The 24,551-nt window shown below is 40.8% G+C and overlaps 1 protein-coding gene across 1 annotated transcript; it reads left to right on the top strand.

Moving 5' to 3' along the window:
• The first annotated feature begins 6,296 nt into the window (after nucleotides 1-6,296).
• pomgnt1 (protein O-linked mannose N-acetylglucosaminyltransferase 1 (beta 1,2-)) lies at nucleotides 6,297-20,492 on the top strand. Its single transcript, XM_061238726.1, has 22 exons — nucleotides 6,297-6,442; nucleotides 6,937-7,161; nucleotides 7,513-7,615; nucleotides 7,779-7,894; nucleotides 8,346-8,411; nucleotides 8,729-8,842; nucleotides 9,294-9,411; nucleotides 9,513-9,611; nucleotides 9,821-9,948; nucleotides 10,295-10,365; nucleotides 10,699-10,774; nucleotides 10,872-10,955; nucleotides 11,847-11,888; nucleotides 11,968-12,026; nucleotides 12,353-12,425; nucleotides 12,942-13,070; nucleotides 13,508-13,633; nucleotides 14,982-15,046; nucleotides 15,619-15,663; nucleotides 16,103-16,238; nucleotides 16,370-16,479; nucleotides 18,950-20,492. The coding sequence occupies exons 2-22, from the start codon at nucleotides 7,042-7,044 to the stop codon at nucleotides 19,029-19,031; spliced, it is 1,962 nt and encodes a 653-aa protein (XP_061094710.1). The 5' UTR covers nucleotides 6,297-6,442; nucleotides 6,937-7,041; the 3' UTR covers nucleotides 19,032-20,492.
• Nucleotides 20,493-24,551: the final 4,059 nt, after the last annotated feature.

A 24,551-nucleotide genomic window follows, 5' to 3' on the forward strand; every position in this document is an offset into this window, starting at 1 on the left:
GTCATTTGCTTTACTCTGCAGTTTGTTCATATGCACACTTTGCTGTGTTGATGTCCTTTCTCAGTCAGAGGTTGGGAATGTGCTGAACAGATCAGAGGCTGTGAGTGTTTGTGACTCCAGCCACAGTGAGCACCCTGCAGGCTTAGACCTCCCCAGTGAGACTGAGATCTGGCTGCAGAGGTTTCAAAGAATGGAGGCAGCAATTGGGTTGTGTGACACCCACAACGCTGGTACTGTGCTTCTCAAACACATGTATTCACAATATGAGCAGATAAAAATATATAGTAGTATCACTTCTGAAATATAAACACCTGAGTTTATCAGATGCTCTTACAGTACATCTATAAGTTTATACTGTACTAAAAAACTATCTTTGCACTATTTCATCAATAATACAGCATCCATTTTGTTTCCCAGCACTGTGTTTTATATTTTAAGAAAATATTTATTTTGTGATACTTTGTAAGAATAAACCTTTACTTATATTGGCTTATACTGGCCCATCAAAGTTAACGTAGTGCTTTCCACAATTTCAGGATTTGTTGACAAGGAAAAGGCAAGACGCCTGATTCAAAACTACAATCTCATCTTCAACTTGAACCTGAGCCAACTGAAAATTGATGAGGCAATCCGTAGTTCACAGTCAGAAAGCAGGGTTCATTTGGACTCACTTCTCCAGACCTTGAAAGAATTGTAATGCCACATATGTTTGACAATGATATAGAATCACATTGTAAAATATTTGCCATGCATTGAAATTAAGGATCAAATAATATAAATTCAGACAGATTAGATTTAATTTATTTTCACTAAGCTAATAAATGTAGTAAATTATTGTGGTATACTGCATATGTAGTGAACTGATCAAATGTAAAAAAAATGGTGTGGCAACCCATGATCTCTGTACAGTATCTCTGAAGGGTCATAACCTTTAGGTGTTTATTTGCATTAAATGGCAGCTATGCTATCAGCTGTGCGCACCAAGTCTTAAAACGTAATGGTGTACCATAGTAGTGCCCCATCCAGGACTACAACTTGGTTCTGGTTACGCAAATAAACATTATGGTTGTTATTCTGAAATGATTCTGAAATATTCTCCCTTGTCTACCAAAAGGCAGTCTATTCTATGCACAAATGATCGTAAAGGTGCAATAGGTAATTTCGGACTTCTAACGGTCAAGAGAGGAATTGCAGCAACAAACATGCTCAAACCACAACACTCTTTATCTCACCCCTTGTCTGTGAACGCGCTGACGTTGAAAAGCCATTGACTGTGAATTAGAACCAATTTTCAACCAATGAGCTTGAATTCGTCAAATGCATATAATCCGAATTCAGGGACTATAATCACAGGCATGAGAGTGAGTCAACGTGTCAGTGAGCCTTCTTTAATGATAGGAAGGGATTTACAATGGTCTTGTAACAATGTTTTAACACAAAAAACTTACATATTGTACCTTTAAGTCACTGAAAAAGCACAGTAAATGTTACCAAATATTGTAGGTCATAATTTGTAAGTCTTCACTAGAAAATAGAAATGGGTTCTCTTTCACTGCACTCAGAACTCAGCCAGGCAATTCTGCTTTGTGTGCTGTATTAATTAAAGCGTCTCAATAAAAATATTAAACTTACCAATTACCCAGTTTTGTTTTCATTCATGACCGTCTCTAACTGACTACGTCTGCAAGCCACGCCCGTATAGTAATAGCAACAGCCAATGGGAATCTACGGAAATAAATATTTCCGTGAAAATGAAACTGATAGAAAATGAAACCGATTATTCTCGCATACTAACAACCTCTAAACATTATATCTGCAAGAAAACGAGCCTGCTTCCGATTTTTGCCATCACTTTTGGTAAGGATTTAAATATATATTTCCCTCATTGTCGATATTTTGATCTGTCTGTTGAATTTTTAATAACCTTACCACCCCAGCTCGGGTGCTTTAGTTCGCATAGATATGAGATGGACACTTTTTTGTTGTCTGTATATTTCGAGTGACAAGTTCGTTGAGAATAAGGTAGCTAAATGCAAAGATGCCTGCTAAGTACTGTTAAGTAAAAAGAGAGCAATGATTAAACAAAAGCCATTAAAACTTAAATTATGTTCTCGGACACATTCAATAAAAGGTCGGATCATTTGTTACAATTAACAGCAATTACTTTTCCAGTATCTCCATGTTGGTCTTTATACCTGAGAATGCTTACAGTACAGGCACAGTATAAGGCGTTTAGTAGACACACAACAAAACATCAACTGTGAAAATGTAATGCTGTGAACAACTGAAATGGTTTGCCAGGTGTTACTGAAGTACCACAGGGACAGAAAGAAGGCTATTCGATCTCTCATTCGATCCCTGCATGCATACAAATTTTGAAGCCCTCTTGGTCGACAGATGTCAGAGGGGCAGAGGGTTGTTGATGTTAAGGCAGTGCGCCCTCTCAGGACCAGCCCTCACTCTTTGATCACATTGACAGACTGGATTGCTCAGCTAAATATCAGTATCATCTGTTCTTACACTGAGTGAGTAATATATTTCACAGGTTGGGACCTGAAAACTGTTAAAAAGTGTACATATCTGTTCATGTGGCTTTGTCATTTTAACTTTACACTAAAACAATGCAGCTATGGGCGTACAATGGCTTATCACTGGGGCAGTACCCTCAAATATATGCCCATTGTACCCTTTACCCTTTTAGGTTAGTATTCTAAAAGGCACAAAAAGTGAGGAAACGTTTTGCTTCTGAGAATGAAAATGGACCCCCACCATATTCCTTTTTCTGACAGTGTAGTGTGCTATATATAATATTCAATAATATTAAAGTATTATTCAAAAACCATCTCCTGATTTCAACATTCTGCTTTAGCAAAATTAATACTGTCTGATTGATTGATGTACTTTATTGAGCCCTGTGGGGAATTCACCTCCTCAGCAACATGAACATATATTCACAGGTATCATTCAAACAGAGACCTAGAAACAAGGAACAGACACCAATAACTCCTTAATGGTCAGTACTGACAACAATTCACATTAGATTTGGTGCAGCATACAGTCTTCTAAAAATGAATGACAAAAATCATGAAAATAGTCAAGATGTTCTTCAGTAAAGTACCCAATGGCAGTAGGGAAGAAATACCACACCATTCTGTATTGCACCATAGTAATATAAAATGACCTCTAAAATGACCTCCCACAAGCAGGCCTTTAGACCCATGCAGAGAGCAGTCCTTCTTCATGTCTGTTCCCATCCGCAGAGGTAATGCTGATCCCCAGTAGACTACTAAATAGCTAAATGAACACATATCCTTTAACCCTATGTGCTCAGGAGCTTCCAGAGATGCAAGGGACAAATCACGAATGTGGATCTAAAAAGTCCTATAAAGATGCCCTTCAGTGGCAGATGCCACAGTCAGGTGAGGACTTTTTTAAACATTCTTTGTTCAAGTTTCCATTATTCACTTTCATTTACAAAACTTGTATAACTTCAACATAGTCTTTAAATGAAAGAGACAAACAAGAAGTACGAGTATCTATGCTGTGATAATTCATTCCATTTTTATTTTAATGTATTGGAATATTTTTTAGACAAAGAAAACAGCTCTCATATTTGTGGCAAAATAATTCTGAATCAAAACATTAAACATAAGACTTAACTTAAGCCTCTTTTTTGTACTGCAAGGGGTAATTTACATTGGACGTTTTCATAACATTCAGCCAGACTTACTCCTGCCTTCTCCACCTTCAGCATCAGGGCCAGGAAAGCCAGCTACTGCACAAGATGGCAACAAGAACAGACTTAAAGCTTCGCTCCACAGCATCACATGCAAACATCCTGAAGGAGTGTCCCTGGCTCAGATTAGGAGGTGGTGCCCTTTACTCCGTGACCCGGGCCTTTTGGAGGGCTTTGCTTCATCCAAGCAGCTCCTGGCCTCCCTGACCGATGTGGTGCGACTGCAGGGCTACGGCGTTCAGACTCGAGTTTACTCAGCAGCAGCTCAGACATAGAGCCAGCAGGGCTGTGCCCTTAGATTGTAAATATAACAGGGATCAGTTATTCATCTGTCCTTTTTGTCTCTTACATTTTCCCATGTGATAAAAAATGTTGATATTTATGTACATATATTCATATTTTTTGAACTACTTAGCAATTATAATCACATTAAAGCCTTTATCAGAAGTTTACCAAAGAAACCAAAGAAAGAAATCTGTCCTCATGCTACCATTACATTACATTACAAGGCATTTACCATGATAACTGCACTGTGGCAAATATACATTTTTGTGATGACTAAGTCAAGGGACTGAGATTTACATTACATATTTATATTTATGACTAAATTAATTATTTTGATTAAATGTCTAAAAAGGAAGGAGCCATTGAAATAGTCAGATCTTAAATTCAGTACAGAGATAAATTGCATAGAAAAAACAGGAATATTCCCATTTTAAATTATCTCTACAAAACACTATAATGAGTGTTTAACGTGATACCATCCTCTCTTGTTGATGGTATTCATTAGTCTTCAAATAACACTTGAAAAACCTTGCTTCTGAAACTAATGAAAATCTGTCATTCTCTCAAAATTGATGTGTCGAGGACAATCATTTTTTTAAATCTATTTCTGCCACTGTCAGTCATTTAAACCTACAGTGTTTGTGCTATTGTTGCACTGCCATCCACTGGAAGCTATTGGACTTATATTAGTGACTATAAGGAAGAAATATGTAACTGCTCTATTAATTGTTTGGAAGCAGGATGTGCCTGTAATTTTGTGTATTTCGCAAACAGTGATCCAATCTGTGTAATGGTGCCACCCACCATGTGCTATTATGGTATGCATAAATAAATAGTTATTAGTTTATTTGGGTGTTTGTTTGTTGTGAGGGCCATGAAGTATTATTTCACATGCACTTGTGATAATTAACATTTTGCTGTCCCTGTAATACTCCACAAATTCTACTCCAATTACTCAGTTGCTCAGGGCATTTCTTTTGCATGGTGGTATAGGCTGCCTTGGTATTGTATCAAATTGACAGATCTTTTTGTTGCAATCTCATTTGCTGGAGAATACCTGCACACACATTTTAAATGCTCATGCTGAACTGCAGAATGATTGTGTGAGTGCAAGCTAGTCATACATGTTCTTAACTGCAGACTGTCTGACAGTATAGCTACACCAGTGAAGCCAAGTGCTGTGATTTTTACATGGTGAAACCAAAGTGGTGAAACAAATGCCCTTAAATAAAAGGTGAGAATTTGCACTTTAACCACATGTGAATTGTTGATAAAAACAATTGTAGAGTACAGAGCCATTTCAAGAAGAATATGTTTCTGTCCCAAACCTCATGGAGCATACTGTACACGCATGTGTGTCTGATAGGATATACACTCACAAACCACTTTATTAGGTACACCTGATAATCCAAATAATCTGCTCTTCCAAACAGCAAATCATCATGTTCAACATAACAGAAAGACTACAAATGCTTTTTTAACAGTAGTAGGTATATGCAGAAGCACATATCTGAATGCAGAACATGTCAAACCTTGAAGCAGATGGGCTACAGCAGAAGACCACACATGGGTTCCACTCCTGTCAGATGAAAATAAGATGAGGCTACAGTGGGCATGTGATCCCAAAAAACTAGTAGATTGAAGAAATGTTGCCTGGTCTAATGAATCTCAATTTCTTCTGTGACGCACAGATTGTACGATCAGAATTTGGCGTGAACAGCATTAATTAATTGATCCATTGTGTCAATTGTGCAGGCTGGTGCTGTTGGTGTAATGGTGTGGGAAATGTTTTATTGGCACACAGTAGGCCCCTTAATTGAGCATCAATTGAATAGCCTACTAAACGTTCTTGCCAACCATGCGCACCCCTTTATAACCAGTCTAGCCTTTTTCAAAAGAATACTTCAGCAGGATAATGTTCCATGTCACAAAGCACACAGCCCCTGCACAGTGCCCAGGTCTCAATCCAAAATAAGACCTTGGGGATGAGGTGGAATGGGAGGGTTATAGCATGAATATGTGGTCAACAAATGTGACTGTGTGATGTTGTTGAGTCAGCATTCACCAAAAGCCCTGCATGTATATTGCTTGCCATTTTAATATTGTCAGTTTTCTTTATTATTTTAAAAATACTGAAACAAACAAAATAATTTATACTCTAATTTAAAATATAAATTTAAACGTGCAAGGGACAATGCTTAATGTGTACTTAAACAAGACTCTTGTCGAGTACATTACATTACAACCTTGCTTGTGACAGGTTATTCAGCGCCGGAAGTTAGTCCTCGTCGCTGGAATACACCGTAGGAAGCCATGTTAGCGATTAGTTGTGCTTGTAAAAATAGCAATTGGACATGTAGCTTTTGCGGCTAGGTGGAGAAACAAATATCGTAGGCAGCTGTGTCAGTAATATTATCAAACGTAAGTTTAAAGATGGAGTACTGGGGATGCATCAGCCTTGAAATTAGATATGCAAGTCAATTTATACACGAATTAACTTACACATTATTAGAAAACTTACTGTTGGCAACGGTGGCTAGGCTAGTTATTTAGCTACTTCACTAGTACAACACAGCAGTGGTAGCTAGCAAGCGTTGTGAAATCAATTTACGCGACTCGACCGTATTAGCTGTTTGCATTTACATGTATTTACTTGGATATAGCGAGACAACTAGCTAGGAAATGTATGTAGGCAGATGTTAAGAAAAATTGTGAAAGCCGTAGTTTCATCAAGTTAAACCTGAGAGTACTTCGTGAGACAGCCAGCTAATTCGAACGTTTGCAAAGTCCCAAGTTCGTAGCTACGATGCAGTGATGGGTTAAAATGTGCAATGTTGCATAGTGTCAAAGTGCTGTGTTATGACCCAAACGGGTTGCTGTTTTATCTGTTCTTTGTTGTGTACCGTTATGTTTAGATGGCTACGTGATTGTCGTTTGTCGGGACACATTCTGGATGCGGCGTAGCGCTGGTGGCAGCTATACCGTGGTCGGTCTGGAGGAGAAGGGCTCCAGCCTCTGTGATGGACACCTGGACGCCGAATCCTCGAGCCAAGCCTTTCATACCCCGGCAACAGAGAAGCCTCTACCTCACCTGGAAGTACAAACTCACCAACAAGCGAGCGATCCGTAGGTTGTGTCAGGTAATGTGGTCGCTCGCAGTTTACTCCAGTTGCCAACTGGCTTCACCTTACGATATTTTCATTGAGTCTGTTCGCAGAAAATATACGCCAGTACAAGGAGTACAAGCACTAGTCCAAGAGGTTATGCAGCAATGGGTGTTGCAGTGAAGTATCAGCTACTCACAAATTGTGCTTGCTCATTTGGAGTGTTATGAATCTTTGTGGGGAATCCTTTGTAGAAAAGTGTCCCAGTTAAGCTAAAACTAAAACAAAAAAATAAATTTTAAAAAATCAGTTTAAACAAACCAAGTCCTGCACATCTTTGAAATCTGGGTGAAGATCATTGTCAAATACATTGTTTTGTGTCTTTAGGCTGGAGCAGTGCTGTTCTTGCTGGTGACGGTGATCGTTAATATCAAACTCATATTGGATACGAGAAGAGTTGCCAATGAGGAAGAGGCTGCACAAGATTATGGTATATATCAGTAATCATTCTCTAGGAGACCCCACATCTTTTAAAACATGATTGCTAGTGGGAATTACTGTGAAAACATTTTAACAGTTCAACAATGGCTTTGAATTCTGAGTGATATGTGTTCAACAGTGGACTGAACACTACATGTTTTCTATTTGTGTAGATGAAGCCCTGCCCAACATGGAGACCCCCCGCAGACCGCAGAGTGGCAGGAAAGTTCTGGACATTGAGGTGTACTCCAGCCGCTCCAAGGTCTATGTGGCAGTTGATGGGACCACTGTGAGTCTCATGCTCTTTCACAAGGGTTTCTCAGGGATGGGCAATTCTGGTCCTGGAGTGCTGGAGTGTAAACAGGATTTTGTTTCCACCAATTATCCTGTGTAATTACAGGGGTGGCCTATAGCGTAGTGGTTAAGGTAAAATGACTGGGACACACAAGGTTGGTGGTTCTAATCCCTCTGCCAAATGCCAATAATGTAATGTAATTACAGTGGCTAATTGGCTGCATGCAACAGCCCTGGTTCAGTCGCACCGGTCATTCATGTGCTTATCAAGGAATGTAGCGCAAATGTAGGATGATGTAAATGGTATGGCTAATTAAGTAAACAAGGCCAGCACTTGGCATGAAAACCAGAAATGGATACAGCCCTTGTTGACCTGTTATAACACCATGTTCCCTCTTTTGTCACAATCCTAGGTTATGTTGTTGTCGTTGTTTCTCCTTCACTAGGTGCTGGAAGATGAGATGCGAGAGCAGGGAAGAGGAATTCACGTAATAGTTCTCAATCAGGCAACTGTAAGCATGCAGTATCCGTCCTCAGTGACTGTTCTTTCATACTGTGGAATTTTTCTACTTCATTATTATGACTTGCTAGATTACATTTCCATTGAAATGTTATTTATTATTTTATCGGGTTTTTCTGTCAAGTCAAGCAGGATAAGAACAGTGCAATTATGTCTCTTTTTAATTGTTTGTTTTTATGTGCTTATCTTAAGTGGTATGCTTGCTGCTGTACGTTGTGTAGTGTCGTCTTCCAGTGATTATTGTTTCTTTTCACCCACAAAATATCCTAGTCTTGGTGGTCTGTAGAGTAAAAGGGTTTCCCTGTGTAGGGCCATGTAATGGCTAAGCGAGTGTTTGACACCTACTCCCCCCATGAAGATGAAGCCATGATCCTCTTCCTCAACATGGTGACCCGTGGCAGAGTGCTCATCTTCACCATAAAGGTGAGGGAAGACGCCTGTTGCTCTTGTGCCTGCGTCTAACAGGGCTGTTATGTAGGGTTGGCCTGAATGGCATTTTACAGGCTTGAATATTCAAATATTGGTTGATTTTGTCCGCAAAATCATGATAGATGACGGATTTTATCATTATAATATAATATATAAGTATATGATGAATTATATTTTATATTTCCACTTTAACAGTGCAAATACACATTACAAATATAGTATAATCATGTGCTGACGAAACGTATCCAGCGCTTCACTGTTCGCCTTTGATCATTTTTGCTGCAAGAAGGAGACTGGAAAAACCCCCCAAACCAATAAATTGAATCCTGAATTAAAATCCCAACTCCCTTTCTAACAATTAAATAGTCTTAGTAGTTTAGTTCGGCTCTACTGTATTGAACCTTGAATAAGAAGCTGAAGACTTGTGATGTGTTTTTTGGCGCAGGATGAAGGCACCTTCCACCTGAAAGATGCTGCAAAGAACCTGCTGAAGGGCTTGGGGAGCCAGGTGTCTTTGTCGCTGAGCTGGAGAGACACATGGGCCCTGGTGGTGAAGAAAGGAGGTAGCGTTACATAGTGCGCAATGGCTTATCCGCTGTGACTTTGGCTTCTTTTACGCCGTGCTTCATGGTGACATGCCTTCCATGAATTAATCCGCTTTCAGGCCAAGTGTATGGAGAAAAGCACTCAAAATCTCCCGCTCTTTCCACGTGGGGTGACCCTGTGCTGCTGAAGACTGAGGTGCAGCTGACAGCGTCTGAAGGTAATGGCTCAGAGAGAAGCTAGCATGCCTCTAACTCATATTCTGCATTTTAGGATTCAGCTGTCCCATCTGTTCATCTCGCAAGAGAAGCATTGAAGCATTGAAGTTGAAGCATTCTATTGTCACAATGCCTTTGGTAGGTGCAGTATCCCAGCATGCAACGGGCGGTCAGGTTTAGTTTGTTTTTCTTTTCTGTTTCTCCCCGATAGAGGCAGAGTGCCATTGGGCCGACACAGAACTGAACCGGAGGCGGAAGCTGTTCTGCAGTAAAGTCGAGGGCTATGGCAGCATTTGCAGCTGCAAGGACCCTGCCCCTATTGAGTTCAACCCTGATCCTGTAAGTTGAGTCCAGCTCAACAACATGCAGAGTGCTGCAGTGTCTGCTGATTTTATTTTATTTTTTCTTGTGACGGCTTAACAACTGTATGGCAAAACTATACAGCATATTGCTCTTCAAATAGGAATAAGATGATAAAAAAAAAAAAAGTTTTTTATTTATTTATATTATTTTTAACCTTTATTTAACCTGAGTGTTCACATTCAGATTGGCATCTCTTTTGCAAGTGAGCCCTGGTGCCAGTCTTGCATGCATGCTCCTGTGTTTTGTTCAGTAATCTTACTGCATGAGGAATGTACGTTCATCCACAAAATCTGATTAATGTTTTTCTTTTTCTTCCTTTTAGTTGAAGGACAATAATGTCTACAATGTTCCTGTGGCTGTAATAGCAGGAAACAGACCTAATTACCTTTACAGGTGAGTGAGTGTGTAAATGTCATTTAGTTTTTAGACTGTGGAGGGGATAGTGGCTCTACTACAACAGCCAAATGATTGCAAAAGTTTCAAGTTTAAAGTTTGATAAAAGTAGGTTAGTTGCAGGTCTGTCACCTATGATGATTATACACTATACAGTAATGCTAAACTGTGGCAGAAGCCTGGCAGTTAGCACCACCTGGAGCAGTGCCTGTCCTAGTCTCTCTCGGCCTCATCCTCCTCACTGTCGTAAATAATGTACCGTATACTGCACTGTGTCTCCTCCATTTTCTCCTGTGCATGTCACAAGTGTTTACGTCGCTCTCTCCTCCGCAGGATGTTGCGCTCTCTGCTCTCCGCACACGGGGTCAATCCGCAGATGATCACAGTCTTCATCGACGGATATTATGAGGTACGTCGCACTCGGCTCAGCTGCGGATGGACCTGAGTTTGTGTGATGGGAAAATGCGCAGGTCCAGAGAACATGGCTCCTTTTTTGTGCCTCACAGGAGCCGATGGATGTGGTGGAGCTTTTTGGGCTGAAGGGGGTCCAGCACACTCCCATCAGCATTAAGAACGCCAGAGTGTCCCAGGTGAGCACGTCAAGCAGGATGAGGGCAGGCAGAATGAGAAAGTGGGATGACCTGGGTCAAATACAGAAGTGTTTTGGATTCAAAGACTTTTCTGCGCTTTACTGAGCTTGTCTGGTGCATTGGAACCTATGAAATACTCTGAAAATGTGCAAACCCTCAATTACCTATTTTTCCCAGGTCTGGAAGTGACCCATAAAGACGATTATTTATTCATTCATTTAAGTCCCTCGCACTGTATTTGCATAATTCATTTCACTCCACTATTGTTTAAGTACCTTGTGCAGAGTGCCTCAATTGGGATTCAAAACCACAACCTTTTAGTTAAAAGGTCATCTCCTCAACTACTCCCCACTTAATGTGAAACGCATCACAGCTTACTGTTAACCCCGTTCTTCACTTCATTATTGAAAAGGAGCCACAGACATGCACCCAGAACTACAGGCCCTAAACGTAATGCCTCCAGTGCCAGGTCAAACCAGTGAAGGCTGATTGAAGCACTCATTTCCTAGTTTTTGGTGGATTTAGCGGCCTCCCATGGTGACTGGTGGTCATAACGGGTCTATTATGGGTCTATTCTACTTCAATTCCCATAGTTCCCCATTCTTTGCTAGATAAATTCTAGTGGGAATATATCTCGAATATGATGTTTGTTCATATGAAAAAAAAATCATACATTACCACTTTAAAAAGGAAGCACAGTGCTACTATTAGTAGAACCAAACATTTTCTCCTCTAAGGTCAGTAATTGCTAGAACTACGTATCTTCGATTTGTGATAAGGTCAGCCAGCCGAAATAGTAAATGGATTAGAAGAGAAGGAAAGGTTGCTGGTAACCTCTAAAGTCTGCTGCAGTAGCTAAGATGGACATGATTCTGCTCTCTGTTCTCGCAGCACTACAAAGCCAGTCTGACTGCAACCTTCAATCTGCATCCAGTGAGTATTTTCCTGGTCTTCCCCAATTGCTTGGTCATAACATTGGATAAGATGTGCGTTGATATGCGTTTGCTTGCAGGATGCCAACTTCGCCATTGTCTTAGAAGAGGACCTGGATATCTCAATTGATTTCTTCAGGTAGGATTGCTTTATATACTCATTGCAGGCCCATAATACCATACTCTATAACTGGCTGATATACTGAGCAGCATCAACATCTAAACAATAGAAACCAATTGAATGATTGCAACCTTCTCTAATAGCTGCCAATCTTGAAATCGAAAAGCTGCCAAGACATTTCAGCCGATGACCAGTAGGGGGCAGTAGGGTCTCAGTGCTTTCTGCTTGTAGCTGCATTTCCTGCGATGCACTCACACTAGCTCATAGAGGGAATGTGTACATTGTCTTTGACGATAATGTGACACACATGGGTGTGTGTTTTACTCTGTTTGTGCTGCTCACAGCTTTCTGAGTCAGACCATCCATCTGCTGAATGAAGATGACAGCCTGTACTGCATCTCTGCCTGGAACGATCAGGTCAGTGAGCTGGGCCTCCCTCCTCCGTCACTGTGTGTGTAACAGACTGCTGATCATACTGTAAGTGGCAGTATCACCTCCCAGGCTTAGGGCTCCAGTGCTCGTGGCTGGCTCTGTTTCCATCAACCCTTTGCATGTTCTCAGCATTGAATTACTCTCATTTGGATACTCTGCCCTTGCATGACCTTAATACTCACATACACACACACACAAGCTTCTCACATGCACATACGTGCAGACACGCGCATTCCTCTCTTGTATGTGTACAGATGCATACTCTCTCTCACACACACACACACACACACACACACACACACACACACACACACACACACACACACACACACACACACACACAATTTCCAGCTCTTGGGTGTCCGTTGTGTGTTAGCATCACTGTATCTTGCATACAACTGGAGTCCCATCCTGGCACAGAGTCCTTGAACTGGTTCTTTGCAGCCCCCTGAAGGATAATGTCCGTGCTGTAACATGGTGAGGCCGGTCCTGTGTCTGCAGGGATATGAGCACACGGCAGAGGACCCCTCTCTGCTGTACCGAGTGGAGAGCATGCCAGGCCTGGGCTGGGTGCTGAAGAAGAGCCTCTACAAGGACGAGCTGGAGCCCAAGTGGCCCACGCCAGAGAAGGTACCGGCACCGCAGTCAAATGCAGGCGTGCCAGAGTCATGCAAAAACGACCGGCTAATGAGAGCTGGCCCCGCTTCAGCTGCTGTACATGTAAATCTGTCTCTTCAGATCGGCCCTGTGTTTGGGCTTCCGGAGTAATGTGTGTGTGTCTGTGTGTGTCTGTGTCTGTGTCTGTGTGCGTGTCTGTGTGCGTGTGTGTGTGCGTGCGTGTGTGCGTGCGTGTGTGCGTGCGTGTGTGCGTGCGTGTGTGCGTGCGTGTGTGCGTGCGTGTGTGCGTGCGTGCGTGCGTGCGTGCGTGCGTGCGTGCGTGCGTGCGTGCGTGTCTGTGTCTGTGTCTGTGTCTGTGTCTGTGTCTGTGTCTGTGTCTGTGTCTGTGTCTGTGTCTGTCTGTCTGTGTGCGTGTGCGTGCGCACGTGTCTTTGTGTGTTTGCCTGCAGCTCTGGGACTGGGACATGTGGATGCGGATGCCGGAGCAGAGGAAAGGCAGAGAGTGCATCATTCCTGACGTCTCTCGCTCCTACCACTTCGGCATTATTGGGCTTAACATGAATGGCTACTTCCATGTGAGAATCATTTTTCTTACCGCCCTAATAGACGTTCCGTTTAAGCGCTCTCTTAATGTACCCACTGAGTGCAGCTCTGGGTTATGTGTGCCATGTTGTAGAAAGGGTGCTAACTGCGTCATGACGGAAACATAGTCTTGACAGTTATTTTTTGCACAATGGAGGAATACGTTTTCATATTCCTTTGTGCTGGTGACTGTCAGTTTGACAACTTACAAGTGGTAGGATACTAATGATAGGAAATGAGTTGAGCACTTGACAGTTAAAAAGTCAAATTAATCAGATTCTGTCAGAGTAATCCAAATTCCTGTGCCTATATTTTCAGTCTCTGCATTTGCACAGTATATGACTATGAGATCATTTAATATTTCAACTTTATTTATATAGCACTTTTTATGCTAGTCTGTAACAGTGTTTAACAGGAATAAAACAATATCATGTAAATTAAACAGAAGTACAAAAATACAGCGACAATACTGTTCTTCATAAAGGTTTGCAAGCCCCCTATAAATAATGAGCAAAATACAATTTCATGTGTGAGAAAAAAAAATAAAAAAAATAATAATAATTCCTGACGGAACAGCAGTTCTGTTCTCATTCAAAGAATACTCAAATTGAAATGGACAGTTTTTTGTTTTTTGTTTTTCTTTAAATAGAACACTTTCTTGTTGAAAATTTAGCTTTGGGTTAATGACATAGAGTTGGTGTAGAACTACAAAATTGACCAATTTACCATTTACAAAATAAAAGGAATACAACTGAGTTAGTTATTGGTTGATTTGGGGTTGTTTTGTAACTGTCAAATGGTAAATAGTAATGCTAAAATGATCCATTCATTTTATCAACAATGCAGTTTGGTAGAATTTGAAAATACCAACAATCAAAATTGTTTCATCATCCATCATTATGTTTTCTAACCAATGCTGTATCAATATTAGAGGTGTTTGGTGCAGTCATGTCATTTCTGTGGTTCTGTGATCAGTGGAAAATAAGATTAAAGCAAAACAGATTATTTTTAGGATTTACAATTATTTTTAAGATTTAAGATTATTTTTAAGATTTAAGATTAGTTATGAGCTTCACAAACTGGATATTGGGACAGTGCTCCTAAATCTGAAAAGAGGCTACTGGGAACCAGGAGGAGTGAGCAGTGAAGGAATCTGAATCTGGCTGTACAATGTATTGAATTGTATTCCATAGTACTTGTCTTAAAACATCTTGAAAATATCACATTATTATGGAGGTAATGCTTGTAGTTTGTGCATTAAACTGATTCTGTTTTATGTGTTCGCAACTGGCTCTACAAGCTTACATCGGGTAACATAGTGTTTTCATGTATGTGTTTCAGGAAGTCTATTTCAAGAAGCATAAGTTCAATACCGTTCCAAATGTTCAGCTGAAGAATGTGGACAGGTATGTATTGCCTCATGGTTTCTGTGGCTGGTCTTCAGCACTGATTTAGCTTACATGGAAATGTTTGAGCACTGAACACCTTGTGCTTCTCCGTACTCACCTGCAAATGGCTCCAGGTGTTTGCTAGAAAACTTTTGGTAAAAACTCTTGCATGTTTCATCTCTTAACCCTTTTAGCCCCAAGCCCAATATGAAGTGGCTCCAACCAAATCCCAAGATGTTTTGGCTTTGGTGGAGAAGTTGGTAGGGTTTTAATAGGGGCTCAAGACAACAGTAGTATAGAAGTCATTTTGTTTGGTTGAAAAGGTTTATGGCACTCTCAGAATTTTATGGTAGTTACACTTGAGTGCCATTTGGCACTCTTGGGACTGAAAGGGTTAAAGATGTGCTGGCTTGAGAAGTTATTGCATTGCCACTGCTACACTACTGGGATAGGTAAAGCTCAAATTACCTTTTACCAATGATACTTGTTGGAGGATTGTTGCTGAGTCCTGTGGTAGTTGGAATTACCATTGAGTGATGTGGGGTTAAAGTTTAGTGAAATGTGTGTTTTTGTTCTGTGTGTTTCCTCAGTTTGAAGAAGGATGCTTATGAGGTGGAGATCCAGAACCTGCTGAAGTAAGTCTACACACACATACCAACACCAGGAGGTTGCACCACAGCACCTCTGGGATTTTAGAGTTTTCTGTTTGTGTAGATAATGACAAGATAAAATGCCTGAAATTAAGCTTTATTCTCCATTTAATTTTTGCGGTACAGCAATTTAATGTTTGCCTGGTTTCTCGATGAATACGCTACACTTGTAACACCCCTATAATCTAAAATGGTGGAGTTTAATCGATACTGCCTACATCCTTGGAGCTGTTATAGATTAATAAAAAAATCCAAGAGCTGCTGTGGTGCAACCTCCTGGTGTTGGCATGGAATGGAATGGAACATAAGGACAGTCAAAGAAGCTATTATGAAGCTGATAAATTAAAAAAAAACTTTCTGAAATATAAAACAAACACTTCGACTTGCCAAAATAAGTGTGTGTATACATATGTGCTGTGTGCAGGGAGGCAGAGCTGCTGGACCACACTAAAAACCCCTGTGAGGACTCTTTTATCTCGGACTCAGAAGGCAAGATCTACGTCATGTACATAAAGATGGAGCAGGAGACAGACACTGCCACCTGGACTGAGCTTGCCAAGGTGAGACCAGCAAGAGGCCTTCCACTTCTGTGTTCAGTGTTGCAGTGTACCTGAAACCTTATAGCTGCATTAGGATACAAACTTTGTTTGTTTCTTTACATGCGTTTGTTATGTGTGATATGTCTTTTTAGTGCCTGCATGTGTGGGACTTGGATGTACGTGGGAACCACAAGGGGCTGTGGCGTCTCTTCAGGAAGAGAAACCAAGTGCTGGTGGTTGCAGTCCCGGTTTCTCCATACTCGTAAGTAGCAGTTTCCCACCATGTTGAAGAGTGTATCTGCGGGTGTCTGCCTCTGCTTGTTCTCTCTTGAAGTGCAGCTGCAGTTGTGCTGAGGGGGTTACTGCAATATGATGATGTGTCGAGTACCCTCTATCTCTGGGTTGTGTTTTAGCAGGATACCTATCCTGGGAGCACAATATATTGCGTATGCGTTTAATTGACTCCCTTATATATGAACTGAAGCAAGAAAACTGCAATGTCACCAAGAGAAAAGCTCTCCTTTTTGTGCCAACGTGGAACCAGCAAAGACGAGGCTTGATTCTGCTATCAAAATGACTTGATACTGATGGCTGTTATAAATACTTACAGTCGTATGAAAAAGTTTGGGCACCCCTGACAATTTCCATTATTTTCATTTATAAATCATCGGGTGTTTGGATCCGCAACTTCATTTTGATCTATCAAATAACTGATGGACACAGTAATATTTCAGTAGTGAAATGGGGTTTATTGGATTAACAGAAAATGTGCAATATGCATCTAAACAAAATTAGACAGGTGCATAAATTTGGGCACCCTTGTCATTTTGTTGATTTGAATACCTGTAACTACTTAACACTGATTAATTGGAACACAAAATTGGTTTGATGAGCTCATTAAGCCTTGAACTTCATAGACAGGTGCATCCAATCATGAGAAAAGGTATTTAAGGTGGACAATTGCAAGTTGATCTTCTCTTTGACTCTCCTCTGAAGAGTGGCAACATGGGGGCCTCAAATCAACTCTCAAATGACCTGAAAACAATGATTGTTCAGCATTATGGTTTAGGGGAAGGCTACAAAAAGTTGTCTCAGAAATTTCAGCTGTCAGTTTCCACTGTGAGGAACATAGTGAGGAAATGGAAGGCCACAGGCACAGTTCTTGTTAAGGCCAGAAGTGGCAGGCCGAGAAGAACATCGGAGAGGCAAAGGATGGTGAGAATGGTCAAATACAACCCACAGACCACCTCCAAAGACCTACACGGTCATCTTGCTGCAGATGGTGTCACTGTGCATTGTTCAACAATACAGCACACTTTGCACACTTGCTACCCACAGTAAAATTTGGTGGAGGTTCCATCATGCTGTGGGGCTGTGTGGCCAGTGCCGGTACTGGGAATCTTTTTAAAGTTGAGGGTTGCATGGATTCCACTCAAATATCAGCGGATTCTTGAGAATAATATTCAAGAATCTGTCACAAAGTTGAAGTTACGCCGGGGCTGGATATTTCAACAAGACAACGTCCCAGAGCACTGCTCAAAATCTACTCAGGCGTTCATGCAGAGGTACAAGTACAATGTTCTGGAATGGCCATCCCAGTCCCCAGACTTGAATATCATTGAAAATCTGTGGGATGATTTGAAGCGGGCTGTCCATCCTCGGCAACCATCACACCCAACTGAACTGGAGATGTTTTGTAAGGAGGAATGGTCCAAAATACCTTCATCCCGGATCCAGACACTCATTAGAGGCTATAGGAAGCGTCTAGAGGCTGTTATTTTTGCAAAAGGAGGCTCTACTAAATATTGATGTGATTTTTCTGTTGGGGTGGCCAAATTTATGCACCTGTCTAATTTTGTTTTGATGCATATTGCTCATTTTCTGTTAATCCAATAAACCTAATTTCACTACTGAAATATTACTGTGTCCATCAGTTAGTTGTGGATCCAAACACCCAATGATTTATAAATGAAAATAATGGAAATTGTCAGGGGTGCCCAAACCTTTTAATACGACTGTAACTGCATAAGGAATGTTTAACTCAAATTGTCAGACTTATTCTGTATGGAGTCCCTGCTGAGTTGCTTTGCATGCGATCTTATACAGTGCATTAGGCAGAAAGGAGCTGGTTAGCAGTAGTGTGTGAGAAATTAATTGGTCAGCTGATATGTTCTGTTCATATTTCTTCCTGAAATTTTAGAAACTAGATTGTAACCCTACACACGTCAAGTCTTAGTGTTCTTGTGTATTTTGTATAGTGCTGATGTATGACCACAAGAGGGCAGTGTATTACTGGCATGTTCACCTGTTTAAGACCTTGGTAGGTGTCGGATAGCTAACTTAAGAACTTTGGGTCCCGAGTGATACTAGCAAAATGGCATATTAATCCTGTTTTTCAGTGGGAGAGGAAGTGACTGCAACAAAGTCTGTACTGTGTAACATGACACTAGCCACACAACCAGTGTAATGAGAGTGAATACCCCTTGAGGGTAATGCAGTACAAACAGAAAAACCATTCAGCAATATGTCTTTTACAGGGTGGGTCACTTTGTGATGTCATTTCTGGCTCGTATTTGACGAGGCTTCATCACAAAAGCGACTCTTTGACAGGCATACAGCTGGATTCAGTTGAGGTAGCCAGGTGACATGCAAAGGGCTACTTCCTGTGGTAAGAGATGGCATGAAGGAACTCAACCGGTAGTGACCAGTCCCTGTCTCTCTCTCCCTGCTAGTGTGAAGAAGCCTGCGTTCGTGACTCCCATCCATTTGGAGCCTCCTCCCAAGGAGGAAGGAGCGCCCGTGGAGCAGACGTAGCGCTGGCCCGCCCGGCGGCGCCCGTGACCAGAACCGCTCGCAGCCTTCGTTGGAGCGCTAACCCCGGCCGCTGGGAGCCACAAAGAGAGCTTTAAATGGGACTTTCAGGAGGGGAGGATGGGCGAGGACGACCGCGGGGAAGGATAAACCGAAAACAATTCTCCATACCCTCCACTTTTCATTGAATCCTGAAGCAGCCCCGTCACACTAATGAACAGAGCAGCTAGCTAGCCTCCCGACTCGGCTCATACCAGCCCTTCTTACTCTAAATGAATCTCTCAGGCTTAGACGTTCCACGTGTGCTCGCTCACTGTTGTCCGTGTGGATGCTGTTTGAAGGGATTGGTTAAAATGTACTGAATTCGAAACGTAGCCATGACAACGCACCATAGTAACTGGGGCATCTTCGGATGAGTGATTTACTTTTAAGCAGAAAGACTGAATTGGAGGGTAGAGTTGGGGTTTATTCCAAAGGGAAACACTTGAAACCTTTGTTCCACGCTTGGTTGTGGGTACGTGTGAGGTGTGGCTATTCAGAAAACTCACACAGTCAGAGCATATACATTTCAAACTACTGAGTACTTTATCTTGTACATACATTTTAACTTATGCCTATTTATTTAACATTCGGTATATCAGCAAATAAGTGTTTCTATTTAATCAGCCTATTCAAAAACACATTACAAATGCCCCATTTTTTGGCATTATTTACGTTTAGCATCACTTGGTAGAATTGTGGTTTTCTATTTTCATATGTAAGGTACAGGTGAGACAAGGACAAATATGTAAGACTAATACTTGAAAACACTACATAATCTGACTGCTCATATCAATCACTACACTGACCTGTGTGACATATGAATTTTATTATTTTGACTGAATAAAAGGTACTCTATAAAGCATATTTCAAAGGGCCTTTATACTGTGTTGTTTTCCTGGATGTGTGATCAAATAGATTTTAAGCTACTGTTGTTGAAAGCTGTGGAATATTAGGAGAAACATGTTAATTGCATTTGTGTAAAATCATTTTAAGTTTAATTTCAAATGTGTATCTAAAAGGAGGTTAAAATGCAGTTTTGTATACAGTAATTCAGTCTCCTGTGGATGCTAAGGAAAAAAACACTATCGGGCCTGTTAACCTTTGACAGTATTACCACTAGTTTATTTCATATTATTTTGCATTATCAAATGAAGCACAGTGACATGAGTGCAATGCACAGCAACCAGCTCCACGCATTATCAATGGCAGATCATTTCTCTCCAGTACAAAACTGAAAGTGTGGCTATTTTTGTGTGGGAACTGTACTGTAAAGGACATTATGACTTCATGGCATTATCATTGGTTTGATAACTGTCCCTTTGTCCATTTATTCAGGTTCCCATAAGTTTGACAATTTCAGTGTGGTTATAACCTTTTTTTTTTGCTTTGACTTCACTGAATAAAAACCTTTTTTTTTTTTAATGTGTAGTTTTGATTTTCTGCGTTGAACTACGTTTCTCAGTGGCTGTATATGCGTAGCTATGTGCATGTATTTGAACAACTTTCTTCAAGTCTCTTCATGAGCAGTGCCATTATTTTTAGTAGTACATAGAAATTGGTAAAGTGCCTTATACCGAATTATGGCCTTGTTGATACATTCTTGTATGTTGCTAGATTAGAACAGAACCAGCTCTGATTTCTCGTAAAACACAAGTTTGCTGTGTACAGGTTTCTCTGGGGAAGCTGCTTCTGGCTGACAAGGAAATGTTCAAGGAAATCTGTGGAGAGAGTGTTCTATACCTCATTGAAATGCATGCAAATCTGTCCAGGTAAATTTCCCCCTCAAATGTGGTAGGCCACAAGACCACGATTATTTATGTCTGCAGCAGCATCTGTCCATGAGATGCCTAAGCTTTTTATTTCACACTGAAGCTGTCATGTCTAGGAAACGACAGAGTCCAAATCTTCAATTTGTCGAAAAACATCTTCACGAGGGAAAAGACGACACCATGGCAGGATCTTCAGGAAAATCAGACTTTATTAGCAGAAGCGCATAAAGCCAGATCAGTTCTCCAGAACTGAACCCCGAATCATTTTTACACCCATTTTATACACAGTTACTCCTCCTACAACTCCTCCTGAAACCTCATTGTGGCAAATCACCCACACTGTTCTTATCTTAACTCCTCCCAAAGCTCCTCCCACAACGTCATTGTGGCAAATCGCCAAAGGTCCTTATGCTCTGCCAGCTCTGTACAAAGTTCAGGGCGTTCTGCCAACTACTAACAAAGTTCAGGACGCCCCCCCGTCCTCACTTCCCCCCGCACCTGCTCTTGGCAGAGTGGAAAACTACCAGACCTCAAAGTTCTGGATGCCCCCCCTCTAACACACACGTCATCCATACACGTCACTCTATCTTTCCACATATGGGTCACTTTTCTGTCACGATCTTATGAGCAGTAAATCATTGAAAATATACAGACATACTAAACATTTGATTAATATTCTCTTCTAATATTCTTTTCTAATATACAGACATACTAAACATTTGATTAATATTCTCTTCTAAGTGAGTAAATGTACATTGCATTCTTTGCATTCTTTGCTCTCATTTCAACAGTTTTCACTGTGGTTTCTTGCATTTTCATAAGCTCAGCTATAATTAATGTTCTAGGTTCATTTGATTTGATAACAAGCAGCGTACATGTGATATATTGATTATAAGTCACTTGCATATAGATACACTTCTGGCATAAATCATCGAGGGTCCCGGAGAAACCAGCTGTATAGGCATATCTCGATCTGCCTGTGTCCTTGACAGTCTACACAGTTTGAGACGCCTCCCCCCTCCCAGCTGGCTGCTTTATTAAACTCCGGTTACATATGGGTCACTGTGTAATTCTAGCACAGTTTAGCAGTTAATCAGTTTGAAACCATACAGGGTACATATCATACTTTAATACGGATATATTGATACACTTTTAGCATAAATCATTGGGCATTTTGGAGGAACCAGCCTGCTCACTAAGGTGGAGTCTGATTTTGACTTGTGATTGTTTATCATGCTTTTAGGAGGGAGATCTTTTGTTTTGTGAATTTTCCCCTACAAAGCAACTATTCTTTTCTACCAGTCAGCCTTTTCATGTTTTGTTACACTATATGTGTGTTGTTCAAAACCGGATTGAACAACAGATTATATGTTTGATGAAAAAGATGCAAGGATTAATTAGATTTGACTAGCAGCACACTATGGGGCAATAAATAAGACTTTGGTCTTGTCTGAGTTTAACAGGACATTTTGAGACATCCAGGTTTGCACCTCAGGCAGTCATGTAGTTCATTCGACCTGCTGAAATCATTTGGTTTGATGGATAGACCTGAGTTTCACCAACATAGCAATGAAACATTCTGTTATGCTAACAAATTATTTGACCCAAAGGTAATAGGTAAATTGAGAACAAGATGGGCCCAAGAATTGAGCCCGGGGGACACATGATCACATGATCATCGATAGAGACCAAACTTTCTGTTCAAGAGATATGAAATGAACCAATCCAGTGCAGGCACAGGGATTCCAACCCAGTTTGTAATTCTATCAGTTAAGATCAAGTAAATTATAGTGTTGACTAATGCACTTACAGTGGGCTCCAGAATTATTGGCGCCCTTCATAAAAATTAAGAAAAAAGGCTGCATGAAATAACACCGATAATAATCTACGTGTTACATTCAAACATATGGGAAAACTACATACTGGCATGAATGCAGCCCTTCCTGAGCACAATAAACAAAACCAAGCATCTGGAGTTTGCCAAATGTCATTGGAATGATGCCTGGAAGACAGTGCTATGATCAAATGAGACCAGAATTTAACACCATCGCTGTGTTTGGCGACAAAGGGGGAATGTATACAAGGAGAAGCACCTCATACCTATTGTCAAATATGGAGGTGGATCACTGATGTTGTGGTGATGTTTTGCTGCCAGGGGCACTATTTAAGATCAATGGCAATTAATTCAACAAAGTACCAAGAAGATTATTGGCAGAAAATTTGCCTCTGCTAGGAAGCTGAGTCTTTGGTGTAGGTAGATTGTCGAGAAAACCCAAATGGAAATGGTTAAGTGAAAACAACATCCATGTTGTGCATCTTGGTCTCCAGACTTCAATCCCATAAAAAACCTGTGGTCTGAACAGAAGAGGGGGGTCCATAAGTGCAAACCCAATGATATCAATGATTCTAAAAAGTCTGCATGGAGGAATGGTCAATGGTCAATCCCTCCAAATGTGTTTTCTAACCTGAGCACAAATTATAGGAAATTATAAGACTCATGGCTGTCATCTTTGCCAGGGGTGTTTGCGCAAAGTATTAAACCATTGGAGCCAATAATTGTGGAACCTGTTATTTGGGGAAATACATTTGAAAAATATATAACTTTTTTTACTTTTATGAATAAAGCACACTACTTTACACATGTTTGAAAATAAAGCTTATGTCAATAATTCTGGAACTTACTGTATTTCTAAAAGCACATGATTGAAATAGAAACATTGATAAACCCATGGAATATATTTTTGTGGGACTGGAGAGCTACAGTCAGCCATAAATATATCCACCACAATGGATTTGAAATGGAACAAACAAGATATGCTTTAACTGCAGACTTTCAGCTTTAATTTGAGGGTATTTACATCCAAATCAGGTGAACGGTGTAGGAATTACAAGTTTCTATATGTGCCTCCCACTTTTTAAGGGACCAAAAGTAATGGGACAATTGGCTGCTCAGCTGTTCCATGGCCAGGTGTGTTATTCCCTCATTATCGCATTTACAAGGAGCAGATAAAAGGTCTAGAGTTCATTTGAAGTGTGCTATTTGCATTTGGAATCTGTTGCTGTCAACTCTCAATATGAGATCCAAAGAGCTGTCACTATCAGTGAAGCAAGTCATCATTAGGCTGAAAAATCAAAAGAAACCCATCAGAGAGATAGCAAAAACATTAGGTGTGGCCAAATCAACTGTTTGGAACATTCTTAAAAAGAAAGAATGCACCGGTGGGCTCAGCAACACCAAAAGACCCAGAAGACCACGGAAAACAACTGTGGTGGATGACAGAAGAATTATTTCCCTGGTGAAGAAAAACCCCTTCACAACAGTTGGCCAGATCAAGAACACTCTCCAGGAGGTAGGTGTGTCAAAGTCAACAATGAAGAGAAGACTTCACCAGAGTGAATACAGAGGGTTCACCACAAGATGTAAACCATTGGTGAGCCTCAAAAACAGGAAGACCAGATTAGAGTTTGCCAAACAACATCTAAAAAAGCCTACAGTTCTGGAACAACATCCTATGGACAGATGAGACAAAGATCAACTTGTACCAGAATGATGGGAAGAGAAGAGTATGGAGAAGGAAAGGAACTGCTCATGATCCAAAACATACCACCTCATCAGTGAAGCATGGTGGTGGTAGTGTCATGGCGTGGGCTTGTATGGCTGCCAATGGAACTGGTTCCCTTGTATTTATTGATGATGTGACTGCTGACAAAA

This window comes from Conger conger, chromosome 4, assembly GCF_963514075.1.
Source record: "Conger conger chromosome 4, fConCon1.1, whole genome shotgun sequence".
In the NCBI taxonomy this organism is placed as follows: domain Eukaryota; kingdom Metazoa; phylum Chordata; class Actinopteri; order Anguilliformes; family Congridae; genus Conger; species Conger conger.

Bases quoted from the DNA above. Each gene is read 5' to 3' on its own strand.
- pomgnt1 (XM_061238726.1), top strand. From the start codon at position 7,042: ATGGACACCTGGACGCCGAATCCTCGAGCCAAGCCTTTCATACCCCGG. The intron at 7,895-8,345 runs GTGAGTCTCATG...CTCCTTCACTAG, and splicing joins TGGCAGTTGATGGGACCACT to GTGCTGGAAGATGAGATGCG. The intron at 10,775-10,871 runs GTACGTCGCACT...TGTGCCTCACAG, and splicing joins TCATCGACGGATATTATGAG to GAGCCGATGGATGTGGTGGA.